Source organism: Girardinichthys multiradiatus, chromosome 24, assembly GCF_021462225.1.
Source record: "Girardinichthys multiradiatus isolate DD_20200921_A chromosome 24, DD_fGirMul_XY1, whole genome shotgun sequence".
In the NCBI taxonomy this organism is placed as follows: domain Eukaryota; kingdom Metazoa; phylum Chordata; class Actinopteri; order Cyprinodontiformes; family Goodeidae; genus Girardinichthys; species Girardinichthys multiradiatus.
Window position 1 is genome coordinate 4,931,555 of NC_061816.1, and position 24,497 is coordinate 4,956,051.

General features: G+C 41.3%; 2 protein-coding genes across 4 annotated transcripts; one reads left to right on the forward strand and one right to left on the reverse strand.

Annotated features, from left to right (window-relative positions):
* Positions 1-60: 60 nt before the first annotated feature.
* Positions 61-9,651, forward strand: bco1l (beta-carotene oxygenase 1, like). The gene is made up of 11 exons (XM_047355255.1): positions 61-189; positions 2,172-2,300; positions 2,379-2,508; positions 3,282-3,429; positions 3,518-3,665; positions 7,046-7,266; positions 7,633-7,899; positions 7,978-8,083; positions 8,169-8,263; positions 8,616-8,727; positions 8,805-9,651. Exons 1-11 carry the CDS (start codon positions 126-128, stop codon positions 8,960-8,962), a joined length of 1,578 nt encoding a protein of 525 aa, XP_047211211.1. The 5' UTR covers positions 61-125; the 3' UTR covers positions 8,963-9,651.
* A 1,744-nt stretch (positions 9,652-11,395) lies between these two features.
* LOC124861418 (protein NLRC3-like) lies at positions 11,396-23,094 on the reverse strand. Of its 3 annotated transcripts, XM_047355171.1 has the most exons (11): positions 22,908-23,094; positions 22,346-22,436; positions 22,085-22,198; positions 21,274-21,387; positions 21,111-21,178; positions 17,852-19,643; positions 16,319-16,492; positions 15,650-15,823; positions 14,742-14,918; positions 12,698-12,871; positions 11,396-11,719 (listed from the first exon to the last, which is right to left on the reverse strand). In XM_047355171.1, the coding sequence occupies exons 2-11, from the start codon at positions 22,423-22,425 to the stop codon at positions 11,695-11,697; spliced, it is 2,892 nt and encodes a 963-aa protein (XP_047211127.1). In that variant the 5' UTR covers positions 22,426-22,436; positions 22,908-23,094; the 3' UTR covers positions 11,396-11,694. The 3 variants fall into 3 exon arrangements, with proteins under 3 accessions (XP_047211127.1, XP_047211129.1, XP_047211126.1); XM_047355173.1 differs by lacking the exon at positions 22,908-23,094 and having other exon boundaries at positions 17,852-19,640; positions 22,346-22,563; XM_047355170.1 differs by lacking the exon at positions 22,908-23,094 and having other exon boundaries at positions 22,346-22,563.
* Between the last annotated feature and the right edge of the window lie 1,403 nt (positions 23,095-24,497).

Here is a 24,497-nt window from a genome sequence, read left to right on the forward strand (position 1 = left end):
TACATAATACTGGATTATGAATACCTGAAAGGGATCACGTAGCCTGGGGAAGGCAGCATTAAATGAAGCTGACATCATAGTGACGGTGTTCATTCTTCAGCGGAGGACCACTCCAGGACAAAAACATGCAGGCCATTATTGCAAGGAATGGGCTAGAGACTTCAGAGCCTGTGAAAGCAGAGGTTAAAGGTCTGTTCAACTTATATCCTAATCTGGTAAATGTGGATTCAGCAGTTTGATCCCAAAATATTTGTTTATATTCAATTATGTAACAGTTTATTTAACAATAAAACAATGTGAACTGGTCAAGTTTGGTCAACCCGAGGTCCCTGTTCATAACCAGTAAAAGGCTTTGCCTCAAGCTCAGAAGTTCAAATCTCTTGGTGCCTTTTTGCTGAGAGATGCCAGGATGAAACAGGAGACAGTATAGGACTTTGTCTCCACTAACGAAGATATTGCTCTGGTCCAGAGTGGTGATGAAAGAGCTGAGATGAGAGGTCAAGCTTTGGAATTACTGCTCCATCTATGTTCAAATCCTCACCTGAGGTCATGAGATGTGGATGTGTGGGTTCCTCTTTAGGTCAGCAGATCTTCATGGATAATGGAGCTGAGGAGTCATCTGAGGAGGTTATTCTACTCAGTTTTTTCCCTGCCAGTGGAGCAGGGAACACTTGGTGATCCTGCAGAAGGAGGAGGGAAGAGGGATGTCTAGGTGTTCCTCCTGAACCCCAGCAGATGTGTTTATTGTGCATTTCTGGTTCCAGTGAACTTTGTTTAATTAGGATTTAATGGAATATTTAAATTATATTAATCAACTATAATAATGTGTCAAAATCCGTTCATAATGCGATGAAATCTTGATCAAATTCTAGTAGATAAGAAAAGGATTTTAATACCTTTATTTGACATACATGCGTCTAACAGGATCAGACAGTTTTCTGTTAATTAAGAACCAACAGAAGATGCTGCATTTAATTATTTCCTGCAATTTTTTCTGTTGCACAATTTAAAACCAGAGGGAATCAAAACTGGCTACAAGTTATTATTAGGGATAGTTGGGCTTTTGGGAACATTTAAGGCATGTAAATTTGCATCCTTTCATTAGTGTTAGGATCATTTACATCACACTGATTACAATTAAATATCTTCTACAATATTTGATAGGGGGGATCAGAGAGATAACTTTATAACAGTTACAGGATTTGAGATGTTGCCTTTAATGTTCTGAGAGTGATAATGAACAGAAGTGTTAAACTCCAGGGAATTATTTGATTTAATAGAAATTCAATTACTAATACAGGAAAACTGAAATGCAAGGCAGAATAATATTGAACTTAATAAAACTTAATTAAACCTTTACAAAAAGCTGCTTTTAGTTCATATTAGTTTAGTCAGTGATTATTCACCAAAACATTTTAAATTTGGGCAAAGTCTTTAAAGGAGTCTTCACGGATAGTCATAATCCTGCTATGATCACAGTACTCAACCAATACGATTTCCCCTGATTCTTCTGCTAACAGCATACATCATCACCAACTTCCCCTGATGATTCTACCCCACATGACAATGATCTGAGACATGAAAACTGAGGGTAGCCGTGATGTGATCAATCCAGTTCAAAGCTCATTGCTTCATGCTTGCTGTCTGTCAGGCAGATGGTGAACAATTCCCATTATTATTACCCATTATTTCTCCAAATATGTTGCCACTATGATAATGAAACACCTCAACCTTGTATAAAAGTTTGTTTTATCCTCAAAGCACCTTTGGGAACTCTGTCACTCTATTACCTGTAAAGGGGAGTCTATTAGGTTCTCAATACTCCCTAAAAGCCCATCAAGACCCAGCAAAGATGCACATTCTGGATGGTTTTTGGCATAGAAGAGGAACTATTATCCATTGGGACTTATTGTACCTTTATATTACATTTTGTGACAGATCAACAAGAATTGAAGCATTTCTTTGACTTACAGCCATTAACCTGATACTGTTCTTGTCTCTACGCAAGTTTGTATTGTTTATAACCCAAGACTCCAAAGATTTGTATATAAATAATAAAACATTTTGACATAAAATAACATTTGTCCATCAAAAGATTTGGTTACAATTTTCATGATAAAAATTTGAATAATTACCTGAAAACTATTTTGTCTTTGACCTTTGACCTGCAGGTTCAATCCCCTCGTGGCTCAAGGGCACTCTGCTAAGGAATGGACCAGGGCTTTTCTCAGTGGGCAACTCTGAGTACAACCACTGGTTTGATGGACTGTCGCTCATTCACAGCTTCACCTTCGACAACGGTCAGTCTTTGATAAGATACTGTAAACATGGAAGGTTTTAGCTCACCGAGTGATTTTATACATATGACACTCTTTCAGAGGAGGTGACTTACAGAAGCAAATTTCTGAAGAGCGAGACCTATAAGAGAAACATCAAGGCTGACAGGATTGTTGTGTCTGAGTTTGGGACCATGGTTTACCCTGATCCCTGCAAAAACATCTTCGCCAGGTAAACCACATCCAGAACAAAAAACATCTGAGACTGTGAGAAAACATTTTCTATTGTCATGGCTTTTTAAATGCCACCAAAACACCTTACGAACTATTTCTGTTTGGTCAAAGTGCACAGACAGGTCAAGTACAGTCCAGTTGGAATCTGTTTTGATCAATTCCCAACATCTATGGTTCAGTTTCAGTTTATCCATAAGATCAAGATAAAGCTTTGTCCTGCCTGTATTTTTCACATCCTTTTATAGTCTATGCAGAGCAACTTTATATTAATTTCAGTTTCTACAGGTCTGCACATGTGTGTAACAGACTGAAGATCAGATTAATTCAAAATTTATCTTCACCTAGAATCTGGATCTAACAGTTTACTTACTTGCAAAAAGTCTGAGAAACCCTTTCTAAAAATATTCCCAAGTATTAAAGAGAGCATATTAAAAATGGGTTTATCAGTTAATTCTCAAGGAATAGAAGACTTTGATTTACGCCTATTTAGTGAATTTCAGTTCATGTGAAACGTGTTTTCAACACAGAAAAGTCTTAAAATTTTCATATTTTCAGGGTACATTTGGATGAACAGTCCATACAAGTTGTATAAAAATATTCTAAATCTCTGTCAATGACAGAGGTCATTGAAAGAAAAACTATTGCAAATGACACTGAGTAGCAGCTGTTTTAAGATCTACAGTTTAGTTTCCAGGTCAATGACAGATTTACTCCCTCATGCCACAAAAAGGATCAAAACTATCCCAAATGTGTTTTAACCTTTGTCACCAGGGCAATGACACACTTCAGGAACATCATCCCCGATTTCACTGACAACAACTTGATCAACATAATTCGTTATGGTCAGGACTGGTACGCTTCCTCTGAGGTCAACTACATCAACCAAATTGACCCACACACCCTGGAAACTGTGGGCAGGGTGAGTTTATTCACGGTCTAATGTATTTATAATGCAATCTTTGAAATATATCACAATACAAATGGGCAGAATTTCTGTGAATCTCCAGGTGAACTACAGGAACCACATAGCTCTGAACTTAGCAACCGCTCACCCTCACTATGACAAAGAGGGCAACACTTACAACATGGGCACTGCCATTATTGGCCTCGGAGGGCCAAAATATGTCATTTTCAAAGTGCCTGCAGCTGACTCAGGTATGGTTTTCAGAGTAATGTGTTTTGTCAGCTACAACCTTCACAATAAATGGTTTCTGTGAATGCCAGGAAAAGATCATTGCTTAATATCAACTCCCATGTGACAGGCGTTTTGGAGAGAAGATTTCCAACGGAAGCAAACAATGATTCTTCTATTTACATTTTAAAGCACATTGGTAGCAGGATCATGATTGCATCATCCAGTTACAACTTAGGTAGTTTATATATTTATAATGCTGCAATCAGAAATCTGTAAAATATGCTTGATTTCAGAAGATTTGGCACTAGGACAAAAATTAGTCACCAGTGGTTTTACTCGTACTCGTACTCGTCGTCTTCCACTTTATCCGGGACCGGGTCGCGGGGGAAGCAGACTCAGCATAGACGCCCAGACGTCCCTCTCCCCAGACACCTCCTCCAGCTCCTCCGGGGGGAGCCCAAGGCGTTCTCAGGCCAGCCGAGACACATAGTCCCTCCAGCGTGTCCTGGGTCATCCCCTGGGGCTCCTCTCGGTGGGACATGCCTGGAACACCTCCCGAGTAAGGCGTCCAGGAGGCATCCGGTATAGATGCCCGAGCCACCTCAACTGGCTCCTCTCGATGTGGAGGAGCAGCGGCTCTACTCTGAGCTCTTCCCGGATGGCCGAGCTCCTCACCCTATCTCTAAGGGAGTGCCCGGCCACCCTACTGAGGAAGATCATTTCAGCTGCTTGTATCCGGGATCTCGTTCTTTCGGACCCAAAGTTCGTGGCCATAGGTGAAGGTAGTAACCTAGACCGACCGGTAAATCGAGAGCTTCACCACAACGGACTGGCACAGCATCCCTGTTACTGCTGCAGCCGTACCGATCCATCTGTCGATCTCCAGCTCCATTCTCCCCTCACTCATGAACAAGACCCCAAGGCACTTGAACTCCACCACTTGAGGCAGGAAATCCACTAGTCCCCAAAACCAGACCCCCTCCGGCCCTTGGATGCACCTAGAAATCCAGTCCATGAAAGTTATGAACAGGACCGGTGACAAAGGGCAGCCCTGGCGGAGTCCAACATGCACCGGGAACAGGTCCAACTTAGTGCAGGCAATGCGAACCAAACTCCTGCTCCACTTGTACAGAGACCAGATGGTCCCTAGTAACGGGATCCCGATTCATTACTCCTGGAGCACCCCCACAGGGCATCACGAGGGACACAGTCGAATGCTTTCTCCAGGTCCACAAAACACATGTGGACCGGTTGGGCAAACTCCCATGAACCCTCAAGTACCCTGTAGAGGGTATTGAGCTGGTCCAGTGTCCCACGGCCGGGACAAAAACCACACTGCTCCTCCTGAAGCCGAGGTTCGACTATTGGCCGGACTCTCCTCTCCAATACCCTGGCGTAGGCCTTACCAGGGAGGCTGAGGAGTGTGATTCCCCTGTAGTTGGAACACAACCTTTGGTCACCCTTCTTATGAAGGGGGACCACCACCCCAGTCTGCCAGTCCAGAGGCACTGTCCCCGATGCAATGTTGAAGAGGCGTGTCAACCATGACAGCTCCACAACATCCAGAGACTTGAGGTACCGCGGAGCTTTTTAACCACCTCGGTGACTTCAGCCTGGGTGATGAAAGAGTCCAACCCCCGAGTCCCCAGCCTCTGTTTCCACCAGGGAATGCGTGATGGCAGGATTGAGGAGATCCTCGAAGTACTCCTTCCACCGCCCGATAATGTCCCCAGTTGAGGTCAGCAGCCTCCCACCCCCACTATAAACAGTGTTGGCGAAGCACTGCTTTCCCCTCCTGAGGCGGCGGACGGTTTGTCAGAATCGCTTCAAGGCCAAACGGTAGTCCTTCGCCATGGCCTCACCGAACTCCTCCCAGGCCCGAGTTTTTGCCTCTGCCACCACCCAGGCCACTGCACGCTTGGCCTCACGGTACCGTCAGCTGCCTCAGGAGTCCCACAAGCCAACCACAGCCGATAGGACTCCTTCTTCAGCTTGACAATGTCCCTTACTGTCGGTGTCCACCACCGGGTTCGGGGATTGCCGCCGCGACAGGCACCGCAGACCTTATGGCCGTGGCTACGGGCGGCAGCATCGACAATAGATGCGGAGAACATGGTCCACTCGGATTCTATGTCTCCAACATCCCTCGGAATCTGGTCAAAGCTCTCCCGGAGGTGAGAGTTGAATACATCCCTGGCCAAGGGCTCCGCCAGACGTTCCTAGCAGACCCTCAATGCAATTGGGCCTGCCAAGTCTGTCCGGCTTTCTCCTCCTCCAGCGGATCCAACTCACCACCAGGTGGTGATCAGTGGACAGCTCAGCCCCTCTCTTCACCCGAGTGTCCAAAACATGTGGCCGAAGGTCTGATGATACAACAACAAAGTCGATCATTGATCCTGCCTAGGGTGTTCTGGTGCCAAGTGCACTGATGGACACCCTTATGTTTGAACATGGTGTTCATTATGGACAATCCGTGACTAGCACAGAAGTCCAATAACAAAACACCATTCGGATTCAGATCGGGGAGGCCATTCCTCCCGATCACGCCTCTCCAGGTGTCACTGTTGTTCCCCATGTGGGCGTTGAAGTCCCCCAGCAGAATAATGGAGTCCCCGGGAGGGGCACTATCCAGCACCCCCGACAGGGACGGCAAGAAGGTCGGGTACTCCGCACTACCACTTGGCCCGTAGGCCAAAATGACAGTCAGAGACCTGTCCCCCACCCGAAGGCGCAGGGATGCGACCCTCTCATCCACTGGGGTAAACCCCAACACGAGACGGCTGAGCTGGGGGGTAACAAGCAAACCCAACCCAGCCCGCCACCTCTCCCCGTGGGCCACTCCAGAGTAGAAGAGAGTCCAGAAGAGAGTCCAGCATGGGTTCCAGAACCCATGCTGTGCATGGAGGCGAGCCCGACTATTTCTAGTCAATATCTCTCAACCTCCCGCACAAGCTCAGGCTCCTTCCCCCCCAACGAGGTGACATTCTATGTCCCTAGAGCCATCCTAAGCATCCGGGGATCGGGCCGCCGAGGTCTCACCTTCGTAAAAATTACAGTCATCAGAGGTTTTACTATGAACTATAAACATTAAAAAACCATAACGAGACTGACTGATTGTAGATTAGGTGAAGAACACTGCATATATTGTTTTAATTGCATATGCTCCAGAGAATCCTGCATAATGGCATACAGTTGATGATACTTTGGTAGTTCGCAGCCATCAGCACCATTTTGCGTTGTTTAGAAGAAGAAGAAAGATTGTTTTCTGGTCAGAAATTACCAGATACTCTGGAAAAAAGGCAACTCATATCAATGTAATCTCAAACAGCTTAAATGAAAGAACTATGGTCATGAAAGTGACTGAAATGTGGCAATCCAATTTTTTTTTTTTCTATTTCAGACAAAGACTCCAAAAAGCCTGCTCTCAGAAAAGTTCAGCAGATCTGTTCAGTTCCTTTCCGATCCACTCTCTACCCAAGCTACTTCCACAGCTTCGGTATGACTAAGAACTACTTCGTGTTCGTGGAGCAGTCCTTCAAACTGGACATTGTGAAACTGGCAACTGCCTACTTCAGAGGGGTCAACTGGGGGAGCTGTCTTAAATTTGACAAGAAAGATAGTGTAAGTCCAAAAACCTTTTCACAGTCTTAACTTGTAAGTTATCTTCCAATCAAACAAGATTTGTATGCATTAAACACTCAGACGTTGACTAAGAAAAACAGTTTTAGAGACAAAACATTCTGGGATTTCTTAAGGTTCAAACATTGGACTTTGTTTTTAAGTTCCATGGTTTAATAAATGTAAATTTTTAATTATTATAAAGATAGATGTTTTATAAAGACATTACCAATGTGCTTTCATTTCACACAAAACCAACCAGCCATGATAATTGTTCTCCTCTACTTGAAGTTTGTCAGTAGCAACAATTTAGTTGAAGTAAAACAGATCTACTCAGGGACATAACTTCAGAATATTTTCTTGTTTCAGACATTCTTTCAGGTCATCAATATAAAAACAGGAAAAGCAACATCCATTTGTTACCATGCTGATGCTCTGGTGGTTTTCCATCACATCAATGCCTATGAGGACGATGGCCATTTAGTGTTTGACATCATCGCCTACAAGGACGCCAACCTGTATGACATGTTCTACCTCCACAACATGACAAAAGAAACAGACAACTTCATCAATGCTAACAAGGACTTCTCCCCGCCAGTCTGCCAGAGATACGTCTTGCCACTAAACATCCAGAAGGTACAAATAGACTGAGAGATCACAATCATAAGGAAAAGTCCTTTTTCACTCGATTATCATCACTTGGGTATCCTGCAGGATTCTCCCAAAGGAACTAACCTTGTGACTTTGACGGACACAACAGCTCAGGCGGTGATGCAGGAGGACGGCTCAATCTACTGTAAGCCTGATACAATCTTTGAAGGTTTGTGATTCATACAGTTGGTCTTTTTGACGTCAAGGAAAAACAATACAATTCATTAAATCTAATGAGTCTGGCACCTCCTCAGGAATGGAGTTGCCAGGGATTAATTACAACTTTAATGCCAGAAAGCACAGATACTTTTATGGCTCCAGGTTGGAGTGGTCTCCTCATCCCAACAAGGTAAGCAAGGTGTTACATATTGGTCTATAATTATAATCCTTTAATACATGAAGTAAAATAAACATTAGATTGATGGATGATAACGTCCCCTATTTGCTTGCATAAGTATGACGGACATTTTGTACTCAATTTAATATGTTGCTTTTAATGGCATAGAAAGTTCTCGCTGTGTTTTGGCTTATCAAGCAAATTAGAAAATGTTTGTACCAACAAACATCAGCAACCATGTTGTTGATCTTTATCCCAATGAGGGGTAAGAAAGCCCAGATAAGCTGAAATACTGTAAATCAGTCAGAACCAAGCAGGCTTAGTCTTCTTAAAACTAATGGCTTGAAAAACTCCTACCCAACAGATCGCGAAGGTCGACATCGTCAACAAGACTCACATCGAGTGGGAACAAAAAAACTGCTACCCTTCAGAGCCAGTGTTTGTTGCATCTCCAGAAGCAGTGGAGGAAGATGATGGTTAGAGATAACCACAGTATGTTAACTGATTAAAGGGAAAATTTTTCTCCATTTCTGATGGTGTTTTCCTTCTCTAGGAGTCATCCTGTCATCCATCATTTCTTCAGATCCAAGCATTTCACCATTTCTGCTCATCCTTAATGCCAAAACCTTTGAGGAGATTGCCCGGGCCTCCATCCCCGTCCCCGTCCACATGGACCTTCATGGACTGTTCATTCCTGGCATGGTGAAATAATAAAGTGGTTGGAAAAATAATGCTTTTTTTAAAGATGTTCTATATGATGCAGAACATAGAGATGATAAAGTTACAGTTGAATGAAAATGGCAAACAAAGTGAAAGGTTGTCTTTGTAATAGCAGTTTTTATTTTCTACCCAAGAAGTTTACCCCATGTTACCACAATTCTAACAAATTTTACTAGGATTTAGTGGTAAAGCAACAGAGTGTTATTTCCATAAATGCTTTACAAAATCGCTGTTGAAGTGCTGGTGAAGAAATTACCCGCCAGCTTCAACAGAAATGCGCCTTCAGTGCTGTTGTTAATCATTTTACTGCACTTTAAGTTTGGTAAAAATATATCTTTACTTTCCTGTTCCTTTTTAACAGTATGATAGATATTTTACAATACTTTACAATCAGAGCCTTTATTTTATTTTGAAAGGCCAAGGTTCAGTCTAGTACTCATAACCTTGCTTAAAAACCATATAGGTTTCAGGTTTTTGAACCTGATGGGTTCATGTAAAGAATATAAAATCTTATTAAGCTTGCTGCTATAAAATATTGTATATTTTGTATATATGCTATTATTTTCTATGATTTCAGATTCAGTATTAAATTTTAAACTTTGTGTATATTTGGAAAAGTTTGTTAAACTGTCTGCATAACATGAAGAAAGAACAATTAAAATATATTTTAATTCACAAAACAGTACCTTTCTGGACATAAACTAAATGAACTTGATACATAATGTATATATACACTGCTCCAAAAAATAAAGGGAACACTTAAACAACACAATAAAACTCCAAGTAAATCAAGCCTGGAGGCGCTACCAGGAGACAGGCCAGTACACCAGGAGACGTGGAGGAGGCCGTAGGAGGGCAACAACCCAGCAGCAGAACCGCTACCTCCGCCTTTGTGCAAGGAGGAACAGGAGGAGCACTGCCAGAGCCCTGCAAAATGACCTCCAGCAGGACACAAATGTGCATGTGTCTGCACAAACGGTTAGAAACCGACTCCATGAGTTTAAGCTTCTTCACCAGTTTGCACCTAAAACAATTAAGCATCGGTTACAATCGGACTGGGAATAACCTTAAAAAAAAACAAAAAAAAGAAACATGGAAATCACCTTTAAGATGGGAATCTTGTATTTTCCGTTTCCACCAGTAGAGGGAGCCCCAACAAAGGTTTCTCCAAGTCCTCACCTCACAAGTTGTTCACCGCTAGTCATGGACGCCTGCTTGTGCTTTTCATACCACTTGTACAGACAAATACAAATGAAATAAAGAGTTCTTAAAAATGTCTGTGGCCGTTAATAAACAGCTAATTTCATGACAGGCAAAAATACGAAATCACTACTTTTATCAAATGTCCAGTCAGTTATTTAAAGTGGAATAGAAAAACAGATATTAAATCACAAATATTACTTAAAACTATGTAACTTACTCTGGCACATTAGGGCTTTGTAAAATGTTCGAAGGTATAACTCTGTACTGTATTAGCAATGGATCATTTCAAAGGTTTTCTGAGTTCTAATTTACCATAAGGTCATTCACTTTGAGGAATACCTGGACATGTCTTCAGAGGGAATCAAATAGCTTTTTCATCAACACCTCCATCATAATCACTACAGACCTTCTTCTGTAGGATGACCAAGCTCAGCTTTAGAGATAGGGCGATGAGCTCAACCAACTGGAGGTAGCTCAGTGAATACCTTCTGCACAATTAATGGCTGAAGTAACTAAATGTGGGAAAAAAGGTCTTATGCCACCAAACCAAACACCTGTGCCATCTGTAAAGGCCAGCTTAATTATTTGGCGCCCATGAGATTGTTTTGGAAGATGTGTCACTGTTGCATCAGCACTGCCTGCTTGTTGCTCCTGCAACTCCCAAGAAGAGACCTCTTTGATCCAGCGTTCCTTTACCTAAAAACTGCCAAAACAAGTCTCCCCTATTTGGCTGAATCCCACAGTCGACCCCATGCTACCTGGACTATGCACCTGTGCCAAGAGAAATGAAATGTGGCTGGCAATTTACAAAGCAATCCCCAAAGGTGACTCAAAAGACCTTGAAGATTCCCTACCCTGCTAGCTAGAGAGAAGGGGAGTTGGGTATCTTGCCAGTTGTCCATGTGTCCTCCTGCTTGGAGGAGATAGAAGCTTTCTAATACACAAGGTGGTATCTGCTATGTTTTTGGAAAACCAAATTCTCTGCAAAATGAAACTGAAGTATTTTCCTTTCCCAATCCCTTTGAGAGACGGAAAGAAATCAGGCATCAGGTTAAAGCTGCACATCAGATTGACAATTATTGTGACTAACTAGTTCATACATTTACTGATTGCTTAAACAACTATGAAGCAGTAAAATTTAAGTTATTCTCTAAAAACAATTTTCCAATTCACTGAGTTGCATCTGTATATTAAAAACATGTAGACCTTTGACAAAGCCTCAAAACTTTTCAATATTACTTTATTTTACAATAAAAATAAAACAGAACAAATAAATTTTATGTAAACTCTACATAGATACAAAATTAGGTTATAGAATGTAACTACTTGATTTTAACTTTAATGTTCAGTAGACACTAGAAATATCTCATTACATAAAATATGTGCTTGAAAAAATAAACAGGAAAAACAACTCTAAATATGAGATCTCATCATCATGACCTAGTAAATGTTTCTTCAAGTCCAAACTGCTGCTGCTGCTTCACCCTCTGTGGATCATCAGGTCACAACTGATAGACTTTTCATTGTAAAGATTTTAACCTCCACCTGCAGAAAGAAGAGAGAAGAACAACAACATTTAAAAAGCAGCAGCTGTCAGTAAGCATGAAGAGCAGCAGGGACAACAGTCCTGTTCAGAGCAAATGTGAAGCAGCTGTGGAGCACAGCCAGCTTCCTTTCAGCTCTCATGTTAACCATGATGGACTGAACACACTGAGGTCCAAGCTGCAGAGACTTTTGACATCAGGGCCCCATTTCAGAAAGCAGGGTTAACAAGCTCTGAGTAGAAGGCACATACCCAGAATAGACCTACTCTGCCCTGTGATACTCAGGGTTTTCAGTTTCAGAACAGAGGGTAACAATTAGGTTACTCAACGCTGAGTCAAGTCAACCCTGAGTTAAACACAAGCGCTGAGTTAAGAAGCCCTAAATAATGGAAGGCAGATAACATGATTCACCATGGCAACAATGTGTGTAGGTGCAACCCAGCAAGCCTCGAATGACGTGGCAGAAAATCAAGATGAAATATAAAAATACAGTTAAATCAGGTAAGGTCCAATTAGAAGCTATTGTTTTGTTTAACCTTCACCAACTGAATTACACAGCATTCACTGGATATATTCAACAAATGCAATTAATGATGTGTAAAAAGGTTGGCTCATGACTTAATATCAAAAAGAGTAGACAGGCAACTGAAATTGAGATATCTTTCCATCCCTAAAGCTCCTAGTGAAACAGCTGTATAAGTTGTACTAACAAAACAACATACAGAAACGTGGAATCAGAAAGGAATGTGTGAAAATGCAGCTGCAGAAAACACAAAATACAACTGCTGGAGACAGTTTGTTGAATGAGGGACACTTTCTCTATACATCCAGCTTTTTTCCTGTAGACATTAACACAGCTACAGCCATCTTCATTACAAACACATAAAAACAAGCTTCTGGCTGATTGGTTGGTGGTTGGTGATCTTATTTTGTGCAACACTGCTGATACCCACTGGACTGATTCAAGCAATCTACTGACCTCAGAACCTCCAGTTTGTAGCCTGGACTCTTCACAAGCTTCAAGAGTGGCTTAACATCTGGGTCCTTTAGGAAGTTCTCACTCAGGTCCAGTTCTGTCAGATGGTGGGGGTTGGACTTCAGAGATGAGGCCAGAGAAGCACAGCTGAGCTCTGACAACCCACAGTCCTTCAAACTGAACATTTATCAAAAAATAAGTTATAAATGTACTTTGTTTTTAGGTAAATTATGTCTAATTTATCACTTAGAAATATGAACTTAACTTTTTTCAGGTTTTTTGAATTTGCAAAAATTAAGTTATTACCTTCCTTCAAAAATAACAGACAAAGCATTCAAATGATTGACATCAGGAATTTTCATTACTTTTTCTCCATCAGCATTTTTCTTAATATTGCCAATCAAACCATTTTACCACAGGACAATAAAAAATATATGTATATTCTCAATGAAAACTCAAAAATAACGTATCTAACATTTAACCTGATGGGCATGGACACTAAAGGCTGATAAATCATTTATTTTATGTTACCAAGAGATGCAACAGCAGTGCTAGGAGTTTGTAGAATCACACTAGAGAGGGGAAAAGAAGCAACAAGTGACTTTCTGGGATTCATCCTGCTCAACACCACTGGCTTTGTTGGTTAAACGTTATTAGCGGTTCATTCCTTAGGGAATGCAGCTGCAAAGGAGTAGTGTTTCCATGCATCCAGGAAAGCAAAGAACCCTTTTGTAATTGTTCTATTTATTTTTAATTATAGGTTAAACTGCAGGGATGTACAGAAACTTGATGCAAAAAAGTAGTGTTTGAATGGATCCGTAATTGGTCAATCTTTTCATAGTTATCCTATAAAATTCAGAAGGAATAACAAAACAGAAAATATAAGACTTCCTTTGGAACCTTTATATGGTTCATCTACCTAGATCCAAAAAGATTCTACTGTCGTTCACCAGTAGCAGGCACAATGGGCAATACTAAGATTAATATATTGTGCCATTTTTATTTCTAAACTGTAAATTCCAATCTCAAAACTTTTAAATATACAAAACTGAATATATAAAGAAAATAGATAGCAGGAAGGGAGGTGTGCCGTAAGGAATGTAGGCAGGGTTAGACATGCTAAGGAGGATCCATTACTGCAGGAAAAGATTAATGCTTTCCTTGAAACTTAAATGTAGTTTGCATACCACTACTCAGGTAGAAAATACACTACCTCTAACCAGTAGGTGGCTAACAACGTCTAAACCATAAATTACACCATCAAAAATTTTGGATGCCTTAATCTCCAACAAGCTGGGCCATGCACATTAATGTGTAGAGTATTCTTTTTGTTACATTTCAAAATGAAAAAACGTTTAATGAAATCTCACTATACTATGTTAGCTTTAAAGGCCTAAAAACCTCCATATCTTGTCTAGAGATTAAATTTAATAAAGAAGACAGATTGTGGAAATTTCAAAAAATAAGAAAGCCTTCCATCTCCATTTAGACAATGCAATGTGATTGTGCATGCTTCTTAATCACACCTTTCTTAAATAAAACTAAGCGCTTTTTGAATTCCTACTTGCATTTGCATATTGGTTCAACATTCAATGACGTATATAGTCAGCCTGTGGAACAATAATGCTTGCCAGAATGGTGGGGGAGATGGATGGAAGTGCACCAGAAGGGAGGTGGGCAGGGCTGGACTTGTTAACGAGGGCCCAGATCCATCTCATAACTGCTTGGAGTTTTAGTTTAATAATGCTGCTGGGAAAGTGAGTGAACCCGAACCTGATAATGTGTAAATGTTCTACTTAATTCTGTGAAGGTAGGTCTAATACCAGCTGCCCAATACTGAATTTCATGTCAATGTTTCGCGTATTTTTTATATTTTTAGCTGAGGAAATTTTAATAAGAAACTTTTACAGGACCTCTGAAGAAGGAAAGCGACTTTCAAATGAAGATCCTCAGATTGGATCAGCATATGAGCCATATGGCTGCAGTTCAGTGTCAATACAACTTTTACATTACATAAAAAAAAAAAATCTAAGACGTGGTCTCTGACCTCAGATTCATTATTTTGCAGGGTGAACTCTCTAGAAAATTGCAGAGCTCCTTCACTCCAGAATCTTTCAGGTTATAGTTCCAGCTCAGGTTCAGTTCTGTCAGATGAGACGGGTTGGACTTCAGAGCTGATGCCAGAGAAGCACAGCTGATCTCTGACAAACTGCAGCCCCACAATCTGAATAGAGAATAAAACATGTGAGCTGAAGCCGGTAGAATGCAGATTAGAACAGAACAAGTTAAAGAGCTCTCGTTAATATTAATGACAACATGCTGCTGCCTCATCAAAGATCTGCTCCCTTTAGCTCTTAAACTGACAATTCCACAAGCAGCTCAATCAATTCGAAATCCTGTTGTGCAGCAAAATCTTTCAGTTTTAAAAGAAACGTCAGGAGAACGTTTGAGGAAAGTACAAATTTTTGTATTATAATGATCATAAATTAAACGTTAAAGTTTTCAACAGCCACATAAACATGGTGTAATATTAAATATTCAATGTAAAACCTTCTTTAAGCACTGAAAGACAGATCCAGAAATTGTCACTCTGACCTCTTGTGTTTAAGTATTTCAGTCAGTAAAATCATTACAAAGCCATATAAACTATTGATTATATATTTGTTACTGTTAGAATCAAGGAGCTGAAATTCCTTTTTCTAAAGTTGGTTGAATCTCTTCTTACCTGCTTCACATGTGGGGATTTAGACACACTGGGGTCCCTAATACTGTCCTGTTCTTACCTTAGGTCAGGGGGTCAAACTCACCCAGAGTACCAAAAAATAAAAGACTTCTCTAAGCAGAAGGAACCTCAGTGTCAATCAGTATAACATCAGCTATATGTCTGTAGATTAGTGTCAACACAACTTTTACTTTATATCAATCTCAACACAAAACTAAAACATGGTGTCGGACCTCAGAGTCTTTATTTTGCAATGTTGACTCTCTAGAAAACAGCAGAGCTCCTTCACTCCAGCATCTTTCAGGTTGTTCTCACTCAGGTTGAGTTCTGTCAAATGGGAGGGGTTGGATTTCAGTGCTGAGACCACATATGCACAGCTGATCTCTGACAAACTGCATAGCTCCAGCCTGAAAAAAACAAAATATTAAATAAAAAATTATCTTATACAAATCAATGCTGATGCTTCCAGACTCCGACTCCTCATCACAGATATCTAAACTGAAGAAAAGAGCTAAAAGTCTTAACATTTCATCTTAGTTGGAATTTTACCCTAACAACAAGCATGAGCAGAAATTAATCAAAGAGGAGATCAGATCTATCATTTAGATTCTAGGATCTTTAATTGTATGACTAACAAAAAGTATATGAAATAGTTCACCATCTATCAAAAATAAAACTAAGTTGGGTTGTCTATGTGACTGCTTCATCTCACATATCAGGAAACACCCAGAACTTAAAGTTGAATAACAAATATGACACTATTATGAACTGAATTCTTCTCAAAATATTCCCTTTTGCCCCCTTGTTTTTGTACAAAAAAAATTTAAACTCCATACAACAACAAAAAATAAGTTTCATCAGTGAAAGTTTCTCCTTTGATAAACAAAGAGCAATGAACAGACCTCAGCATCTCGAGCCTGCAGTTTGGACTCTCCAAACCATCACAAAGAATCTTCACTCCTGAGTCTTTCAGGTCGTTCCAACTCAGGTCCAGTTCAGTCATATGAGAAGGGTTGGACTTCAGAGCAGAGGCCAGAACTGCACAATGAGTCCATGAGAGTCCACATTTAAAAAGTCTGTGAATAGAGGAAACAATAAACGCAGTTCTAAATAAATCAGACAAACAGTGGGATAAACAGACTGAAATAATATGATGATTGAAATGAGGTTGTTCTAATCTAATTAACTTAATGATCTGTTTTTTATATCTGTTTCCTCTCAGAGCTGCAGACTGAGTGAAAAGCTTTGTTTTCCTTTCATCTGTATATAAACAATGGGATAATCTCATTACATTCATGCTTCCATCAGTCTGATCTTATCCCAGCATCAGAATGAATTGGTCCCAACCCTCTGTCCAGGATCAGTTTAAGAGCGGCTGCAAGAACAGAGTCTCAATTTTATCAGACATCCTCTCCAGAACTTTAGCCATTAGGCATTGGTAGCCCAGCAACAAAAGCAGAACCAGCAAACTGCTGCACAGTTTTCTACGTCAAGCCGTTACATTGCTGACCTGTTAAGATTATGCATATTATCACTGGTCTCTCTGCTAATGGCCTAACATCCCAACTGCTTCACCACTGCTGATGCCTTTTGCCACACACCGCACACTGCTCACTGTCTCGCTTGAACAATATAATAAGTAACAGAATACTATCCATCTCCATCTGCTGGTGCAGAAACTCTGGATCTGGACTTCCTGAAGCAGTGACCACATTCTGGGCACATCAGCATCAGGTCAAACATCCCGCGTACAGCCGCAGACATGGCTGTTGACCTACGGAGGAGACCTGCTGATCACCAACCCATGATTATCACAGGCTCTGAAGTGGAAAGCGTTAAATCCACCAACTTATTGGAGAGGTCAAAATTTCACCTGGCCCACCAACTCCAACTACATTGTTTTATTTAAAGCTGATGTGATGTGAGTAAAAACCTGGAGGCACATACAGAATACTGCTCCCAGGATTTTACTATAAAAACAAGTGGTGATACATTTACAGACCAAAGAATCTTCAATCTGATGCATTTAATGAACAAAGAAAAAATGTGATCCTCCATGAGGCCCAATCTAGGGAGAATTGATTGATGTTGATTATTGACCAGTTGATTGGTGAATCACCGTTTGTTCCTTATCTTAATTTTTTGTATAATTTTTAAAGCTTTATCTGACAAATAATAGAAAATGTGCTCCACAGAAGTCTACAGTGAAAATACAAATCTGTCCCCATATAAATGAGTAAATATGCCCCTCTTTAGAGTCTTTGAAAATAGATATTACAACCTATAGGTTGTAATATTTTGCCTTTCTCTGTCTCACTGATTCAAACTGGAAAAAATATTTGAGAATAGTTTAAATTATTTTATAACGGATTTTAAATTTAGAGAATTAACTGATCTACATGAAATGATTGCTTAATTAACACATTCTGACTCACCGAACCTTTCTGCAGTTCCTCACAGCTGGAATCAGTCTCAACCGTCCCTTATCTGATGTGTTGTACTTCTCTAGGTCCAACTCATCCAGAACTTCCTCTGATATCTGTAGCATGTAGGCAAGAGCTGAGCATTGGACCTCTGAGAGTTTATTCTCTGATTTGTTCTCCGACTTCAGGAACTTTTGGATCTCCTGATAAACTGACAGGTCCTTCAGCTCCAGTAGACAGTAAAAGATGTTGATGCTTCTGTCAGGAGAGATTTTATCAGTGTTCATCTTCTTCAGCTTGTCAATGACTTTCTGGATGGTTTCTGGACTGATCTTTGTCTGACCCAGTAGGCCTCCTAGAAGCCTCTGATTGGACTCCACAGAGAGGCCATGAAGGAAGCGAACAAACAGATCCAGATGTCCAGATTTACTTCTAAATGCTTTCTCCATGATTATGTTCAGGAAGTCCTGTAGAGAGAATTTCCTGCATTTTCTTCCCAGGAATCTCTCTATCACTTCTGTGTTCCTGTTTGTGTAACAGTGGAACATGTAAACTGCAGCCAGAAACTCCTGAATGCTCAGATGAACAAAGCAATACACTGGTTTCTGTAAGATTACAAACTCTCTTTTAAAGATCTCTGTACAAACTCCAGAGTACACCAAGGCCCCCGTGACATCAAGACCACACTGCCTTAGGTCTTCTTCATAGAACAAGATGTTTCCTTTCTTTAGATGTTGAAACGCCAGCCTCCCCAGCTTCAGAAGAACCTCCCTGTCAGCCTCCATGAGCACCTGCAGACTTGTCTCATGTCCTTCATTGTACTTGTTCTTCTTCCTCCTTGTCTGAACCAGCAGGAAGTGTGAGTACATATCAGTCATGGTCTTGGGTAGCTCCTGCCGCTGGTCTTTGGTCAGCATGTGCTCCAGAACTTTTGCAGTGATCCAGCAGAAAACTGGGATTCCACACATGATGTGGAGGCTCCTGGATGTCTTGATGTGGGAGATGATTTTGCTGGTAAGCTCTTCTTCCCTGAATCTCTTACTGAAGTACTCCTCCTTCTGGACATCAGTAAAGCCTCGCACTTCTGTTACTCTGCCAACACATTCAGGAGGGATCTGATTGGATGCTGCAGGTCGGGAGGTTATCCAGATGAGAGCCGACGGAAGAAGGTTCCCCTTGATCAGGTTTGTCAGCAGAACGTCGACTGATGACTTCTGTGTGACATCAGAAACAAGCTGACTGTTGTTGAAGTCCAGTGAAAGTCTGCTTTCATCCAAGCCGTCAAAGATAAAGAGAAGCTTACAGCCAGCCAGCTTCTCAGCAGGGAGCTTCTGGAGTGTTGGATGGAAATCATGGAGCAGCGTGAGAAGACTATACTGCTCATCTCTGATAAAGTTCAGCTCCCTGAACGAAATCAGAACCACCAGACTGACTTCTTGGTTCTCCAAGCCCTCTGCCCAGTCCAGAGTGAACTTCTGCACTGAGAAGGTTTTTCCAATGCCAGCAATGCCATTCGTCAGAACTATTCTGATGGCTCCACGTTGGTCAGGTAAAGGTTTAAAGATGTCATGGCACCTGATTGGCGTATCATGGAGGGCCTTTATTTTGTTAGCTGTCTCCAACTGCCTCACCTCGTGTTGGGTGTTAACATCTTCACTTAGTCCCTCTGTTATGTAGAGCTCAGTGTAGATTCTGTTGAGGAGCGTTCTACTTCCTGTTTCATCAGTTCCTTCGGTCACACATTCACATCGTCTTCTCAGACTGACCTTGTGTTCATCTAAAATGTCCCAAAGACCAACATCTGCTGAAAAGCAAGTGAGACAAAAAGAAAGCGTTCATAATAAGCATAAAACAGATTCAGTTCCTCATTTGGTTTTCTCCCTGTTTCTTTTCTCTGAAGTCCTTTTTTATTGGTCAAACCTCAGTAGTGAAACACAGCTGAAAAGCTTCAGTCCTAAGAAGAGATCTTCAGGATCTAGACACAGAGAACAAAGGAGACAGGTAAAATCTCTAAATCCCAAAATACACAGCATTAGCCGATTTTCTTGACAGCTCCCAGAAAGGAGGAAATACACAGTTGGATTCCTCCTGGCGTCATAGAGCTACAAAACTCACATGCAGCAGCAACTGCTGTTTTCTTTGTTGTTAGCTGAGCTGCTAATTCCAGATGTGACATCATCACACCTGCCATCAGTCCACCAAATTGTGAGCGTGTATCCATAGTTCACCACCATCTTGGTCGTCCATCACTCATTCAATCATTCATTCGGAAAGCTAGTTAACACATTAAGAATCAATTGTTCAACATAATATTGATTCTTGATTTAGCAAATGATTTTTGAAATATTATTTTATTAAAATAATGTTTTACTTTCCCTTCTGATTTGCATTTCGAACTGTTTGCTCGAACACCTAGCAGCTGTTGTTCTTAATTCGTTTTAAGGCTAATTTGACCTTTTCATCAAAACAAACCTTAGTTCTTAAGCATACATATTCACACTGAACTGTGATGTCACTCCACCTTTTGTGGGTTACAGGTTGTAGTTGTATTGTTATTTGTTCACTTTTAACATTTTTTCCCATGGCTTTTTAATTTTTCTTATTGTTTTCATTTTACTTAGTAGTTTAGCTTGATGTTACTGGCGTAGTTAAAGAGTTTCTTGGTGATAGCAGAGATCCACTCTTCTCTCCCTACCTCTCTGGACTCTCTGCTAATGGCCAACCATCTCAACTGCTCCACCACTGTTGCCTTTTGCCACACTGCATGCTGCTCTCTCTCTCTCTCTCTTGCTTGGTCAATAAGTACCAGAATCAGAACGGTGTTCACCAACTTCAGCTCAGCATTCAGTACTATCCTTCTCCATCTGCTAGTGCAGAAACTCTGGATCTGGACTTCCTGAAGCAGTGACCACATTCTGGGCACATCAGGATCAAACATGCTGAGTACAGCTGCTGACATGGCTGTTGACCTGCGGAAGAGACCTGCTGATCAGCAACCCTGATCATCACAGGCTCTGATCTGAAAGTGTTAAATCCAGCAGCTTTTTGGAGATTTCAACATTTCACCTGGACCACCAACTCCAACTACATTGTTAGGATGTACACAGAATCAGCTTTGCTTCCTACACACACTGAAGATTGCTTTTCACCACCTATCCTACACATCTTTTAGAAAGGGAATGGAGTGTTCTCACCAGCAGCCTCAACACATGGTTTAATTTTATTTTTAACACAGCAATGGATCTGTATTAAAACAATCAAAATTACTTACCTTCTACAGAGCTGCTGCAGCCACCACTCATCTCCTTTCCAGGAGTTCCTGTGCCTGATTTAATAAAACTAAAATAATAGTTAAAAAACAGATCATTAGCGTCATTTACAGACACAAATACATAGCTGAGAAAATAAATAATTAAATCTGAAGGTTTTCTTACTCTGTGTCTGAGAGCTCATTACTGAAGTGTTGAAGGATATTTTTGGAGCAGTCACTCCTCATGGACAGACAACTGGATCCTGGAGACTCTGCTCTCTGTCTGTGGATTTGACCTCTGAAAGACAGATATGTTGTTTAGATCTGATCAATCACTACGAAATCTGTATTATGGAAACCATTTAAGAAGTTTTGAACAGACAAACCGCTAAGAACCAAAACCTTGATGTGAAAAACAGGGTTCTGAGGTAAAGTTTGGTGGAAGGAGGACTACGGTATGGCGCTTTTTCAGGAGTTGGGCTCAGTCCTTTAGTTTCAGTTAAATAAACTCTTAATGTTCCAGCATACCAAGACATTTTGGACAATTTCATGCTCCTTATACTGTAGGAACAGTCTGACAATGGTCCATTTAGTCGCAGCAAGACAGTGCACAAAGCAATGTCCGCCTTTGAGATGAATTGGACCCAGAGCTTTATACAAATTTGCTTCTGGAAGGTCAAATATTGTCACAAACAAACTCCTAAACCCTGCAGACGGTCTTTCTAGAAGCATTGAAGCTATTAAAGCTGCAAAGGATGGCCTTCACCATTCTAAAGCTTTTGGATTAAAATTGAGATGTCATGAAGGTTTCTGTGTGTGGAAAGATGAGTCCCAATAATGTTAGAGAACAGGTTTTTTTTGTTTGTTTGTTTGTTTGTTTGTTTGTTTTTGAGGCACAACTTGATTTCTGCCAACTCTGTCAGACACGTCAAAAAACATCTAGATTTTGAAATAATAATCTGTAGATGAGCAAAAATCAGTAATAGTTTTCTTACTCTGTGTCTGAGAGCTCATTACTGAAGTGTTGAAGGATATTTTTGGAGCAGTCACTCCTCATGGACAGACAACTGGATCCTGGAGACTCTGCTCTCTGTTTGTGGTTCTGACCTCTGAAACACAGACAGCATGTTTCTAACAAGAAATAAAAAGCTGTACGGACCCTGCTCTGCTCGGTGCTGGTCGGCTCCACTCAGTGCAGCACACACTAACAGGTCTGAACACATTGCAAACCACTTCCTGTGTGTAAGGGAACTTACTCTGGGTCTGAGGGTCCTGTTTCTTTCTTGCAGGCTGAAAGTTCAGCTCTGATGTCCAGATCCTCCACAAAAACGTCCATCTTCAGACAGTCTGAGAGAAAAGTAGGAACACCGACTGTCAGCTCACAGCTAAAGAGTCAGAACACACAAGTCTGGAAGTGGACTCCCACCCACACAAAGAACGGTTGTACATTCCTTCTTGTCTGTCTGTTGGTTTGGGTTCATCTCAAAGCAAAACTGAGCTACTTTCAGAGAAATGTGTCATCATTTGTTTTTTGTAAACTTTCAGTTTCAGTTTGTGAGATTAATCATGTGACAAATAGCAAACAGTCCTCCAACTGCCTCACATCCAGTAACCTGAACTAAAAAGCTAATCACAAGATGGACATTTAAACTGGAGCTGGATCTGATTGGTCCAACAGCAGGGAATGTGGTTTAAAAGCCATCTGATCAGTTTTGGATCAGGACATGAACTACTACAGACTACTTCATATTTCCTCCACAGAGAGAAAACCCGATCAGAAAATCTGAGCAAAACAAAAAGAATGTGGAGAAAACTCACCTGGTTCATCTTTTCCAATCGTCTTAGTTCTGCTTGTCTTCTATCTGAACTTGTTTGTGTTCCTTCCTGATCTTCTAAGCGTCTTGGCATGTAATGCCTCCAGCTGAGGAGGCGTTACGTGCCAAGGTTCGTATTGTTTCTGATCTCATGAAACCTGTTTCACCTCCTCTGTGAGGCTCCCCGCTATTTCCTTTACAGGAAACTAGGTTTGTTTACCTGTGCAGGTGTGTCTGAGGGCAGCCTCCACACTGAATCTAATGTGTCCCCACATCAATTCAATTCAATTCAATTCAAAAATACTTTATTAATCCCAAAGGGAAATTAAATGTTGTTGTAGCTCATATTATGAAGGTTTCTTCAAAGAGCCGTTGTAGATGCTGATGACTGTGGGCAGGAAGGATCTCCTGTAGCGCTCTGTCTTACAGCAGATCTGAAGAAGCCTCTGACTGAAAACACTCTGTTGTTGTAGGACGGTCTCATGAAGAGGATGCTCAGGGTTCTCCATAATGTTCTTCATTTATGAAGAATCCGTCTTTCCACAATGATCTCCAGAGGTTCCAGAGGAGTCCCCAGAACAGATCCAGCCTTTTTATCAGCTTGTTGAGCTTTTTTAAGTCCCTGGTTCTGATGCTGCTTCCCCAGGAGATGATGGTAGAAGAGATCACCCTCTCCACAACAGACTTATAGAAGATATGCAGCATCTTGCTGCAAACACCAAAGGACATAAGCTTCCTCAAGAAGTACAGTCTGCTCTGTCCCTTCTTGTAGATGGCTTCACAGTTACAGGGGTTGGACAATGAAACTGAAACACCTGTCATTTTAGTGTGGGAGGTTTCAGTGCTAAATTGGACCAGCCTGGTAGCCAGTCTTCATTGATTGCACATTGCACCAGTAAGAGCAGAGTGTGAAGGTTCAATTAGCAGGGTAAGAGCACAGTTTTGCTCAAAATATTGAAATGCACACAACATTATGGGTGACATACCAGAGTTCAAAAGAGGACAAATTGTTGGTGCACGTCTTGCTGGCGCATCTGTGACCAAGACAGCAAGTCTTTGTGATGTATCAAGAGCCACGGTATCCAGGGTAATGTCAGCATACCACCAAGAAGGACGAACCACATCCAACAGGATTAACTGTGGACGCAAGAGGAAGCTGTCTGAAAGGGATGTTCGGGTGCTAACCCGGATTGTATCCAAAAAACATAAAACCACAGCTGCCCAAATCACGGCAGAATTAAATGTGCACCTCAACTCTTCTGTTTCCACCAGAACTGTCCGTCAGGAGCTCCACAGGGTCAATATACACGGCCGGGCTGCTATAGCCAAACCTTTGGTCACTCATGCCAATGCCAAACGTTGGTTTCAATGGTGCAAGGAGCGCAAATCTTGGGCTGTGGACAATGTGAAACATGTATTGTTCTCTGATGAGTCCACCTTTACTGTTTTCTTCACATCCGGGAGAGTTACGGTGTGGAGAAGCCCCAAAGAAGCGTACCACCCAGACTGTTGCATGCCCAGATTGAAGCATGGGGGTGGATCAGTGATGGTTTGGGCTGCCATATCATGGCATTCCCTTGGCCCAATACTTGTG

Coding starts and splice junctions, on each gene's coding strand:
- bco1l (XM_047355255.1), top strand. CDS start 126: ATGCAGGCCATTATTGCAAGGAATGGGCTAGAGACTTCAGAGCCTGTG. Junction 2,509..3,281: donor TGCAAAAACATCTTCGCCAG/GTAAACCACATC, acceptor CTTTGTCACCAG/GGCAATGACACACTTCAGGA. Junction 8,264..8,615: donor GGTCTCCTCATCCCAACAAG/GTAAGCAAGGTG, acceptor CCTACCCAACAG/ATCGCGAAGGTCGACATCGT.
- LOC124861418 (XM_047355171.1), bottom strand. CDS start 22,425: ATGGACGTTTTTGTGGAGGATCTGGACATCAGAGCTGAACTTTCAGCC. Junction 21,388..22,084: donor AATGAGCTCTCAGACACAGA/GTAAGAAAACTA, acceptor TCTGTCTTTCAG/AGGTCAAATCCACAGACAGA. Junction 14,919..15,649: donor TGCAAAATAAAGACTCTGAG/GTCCGACACCAT, acceptor TTCTCTATTCAG/ATTGTGGGGCTGCAGTTTGT.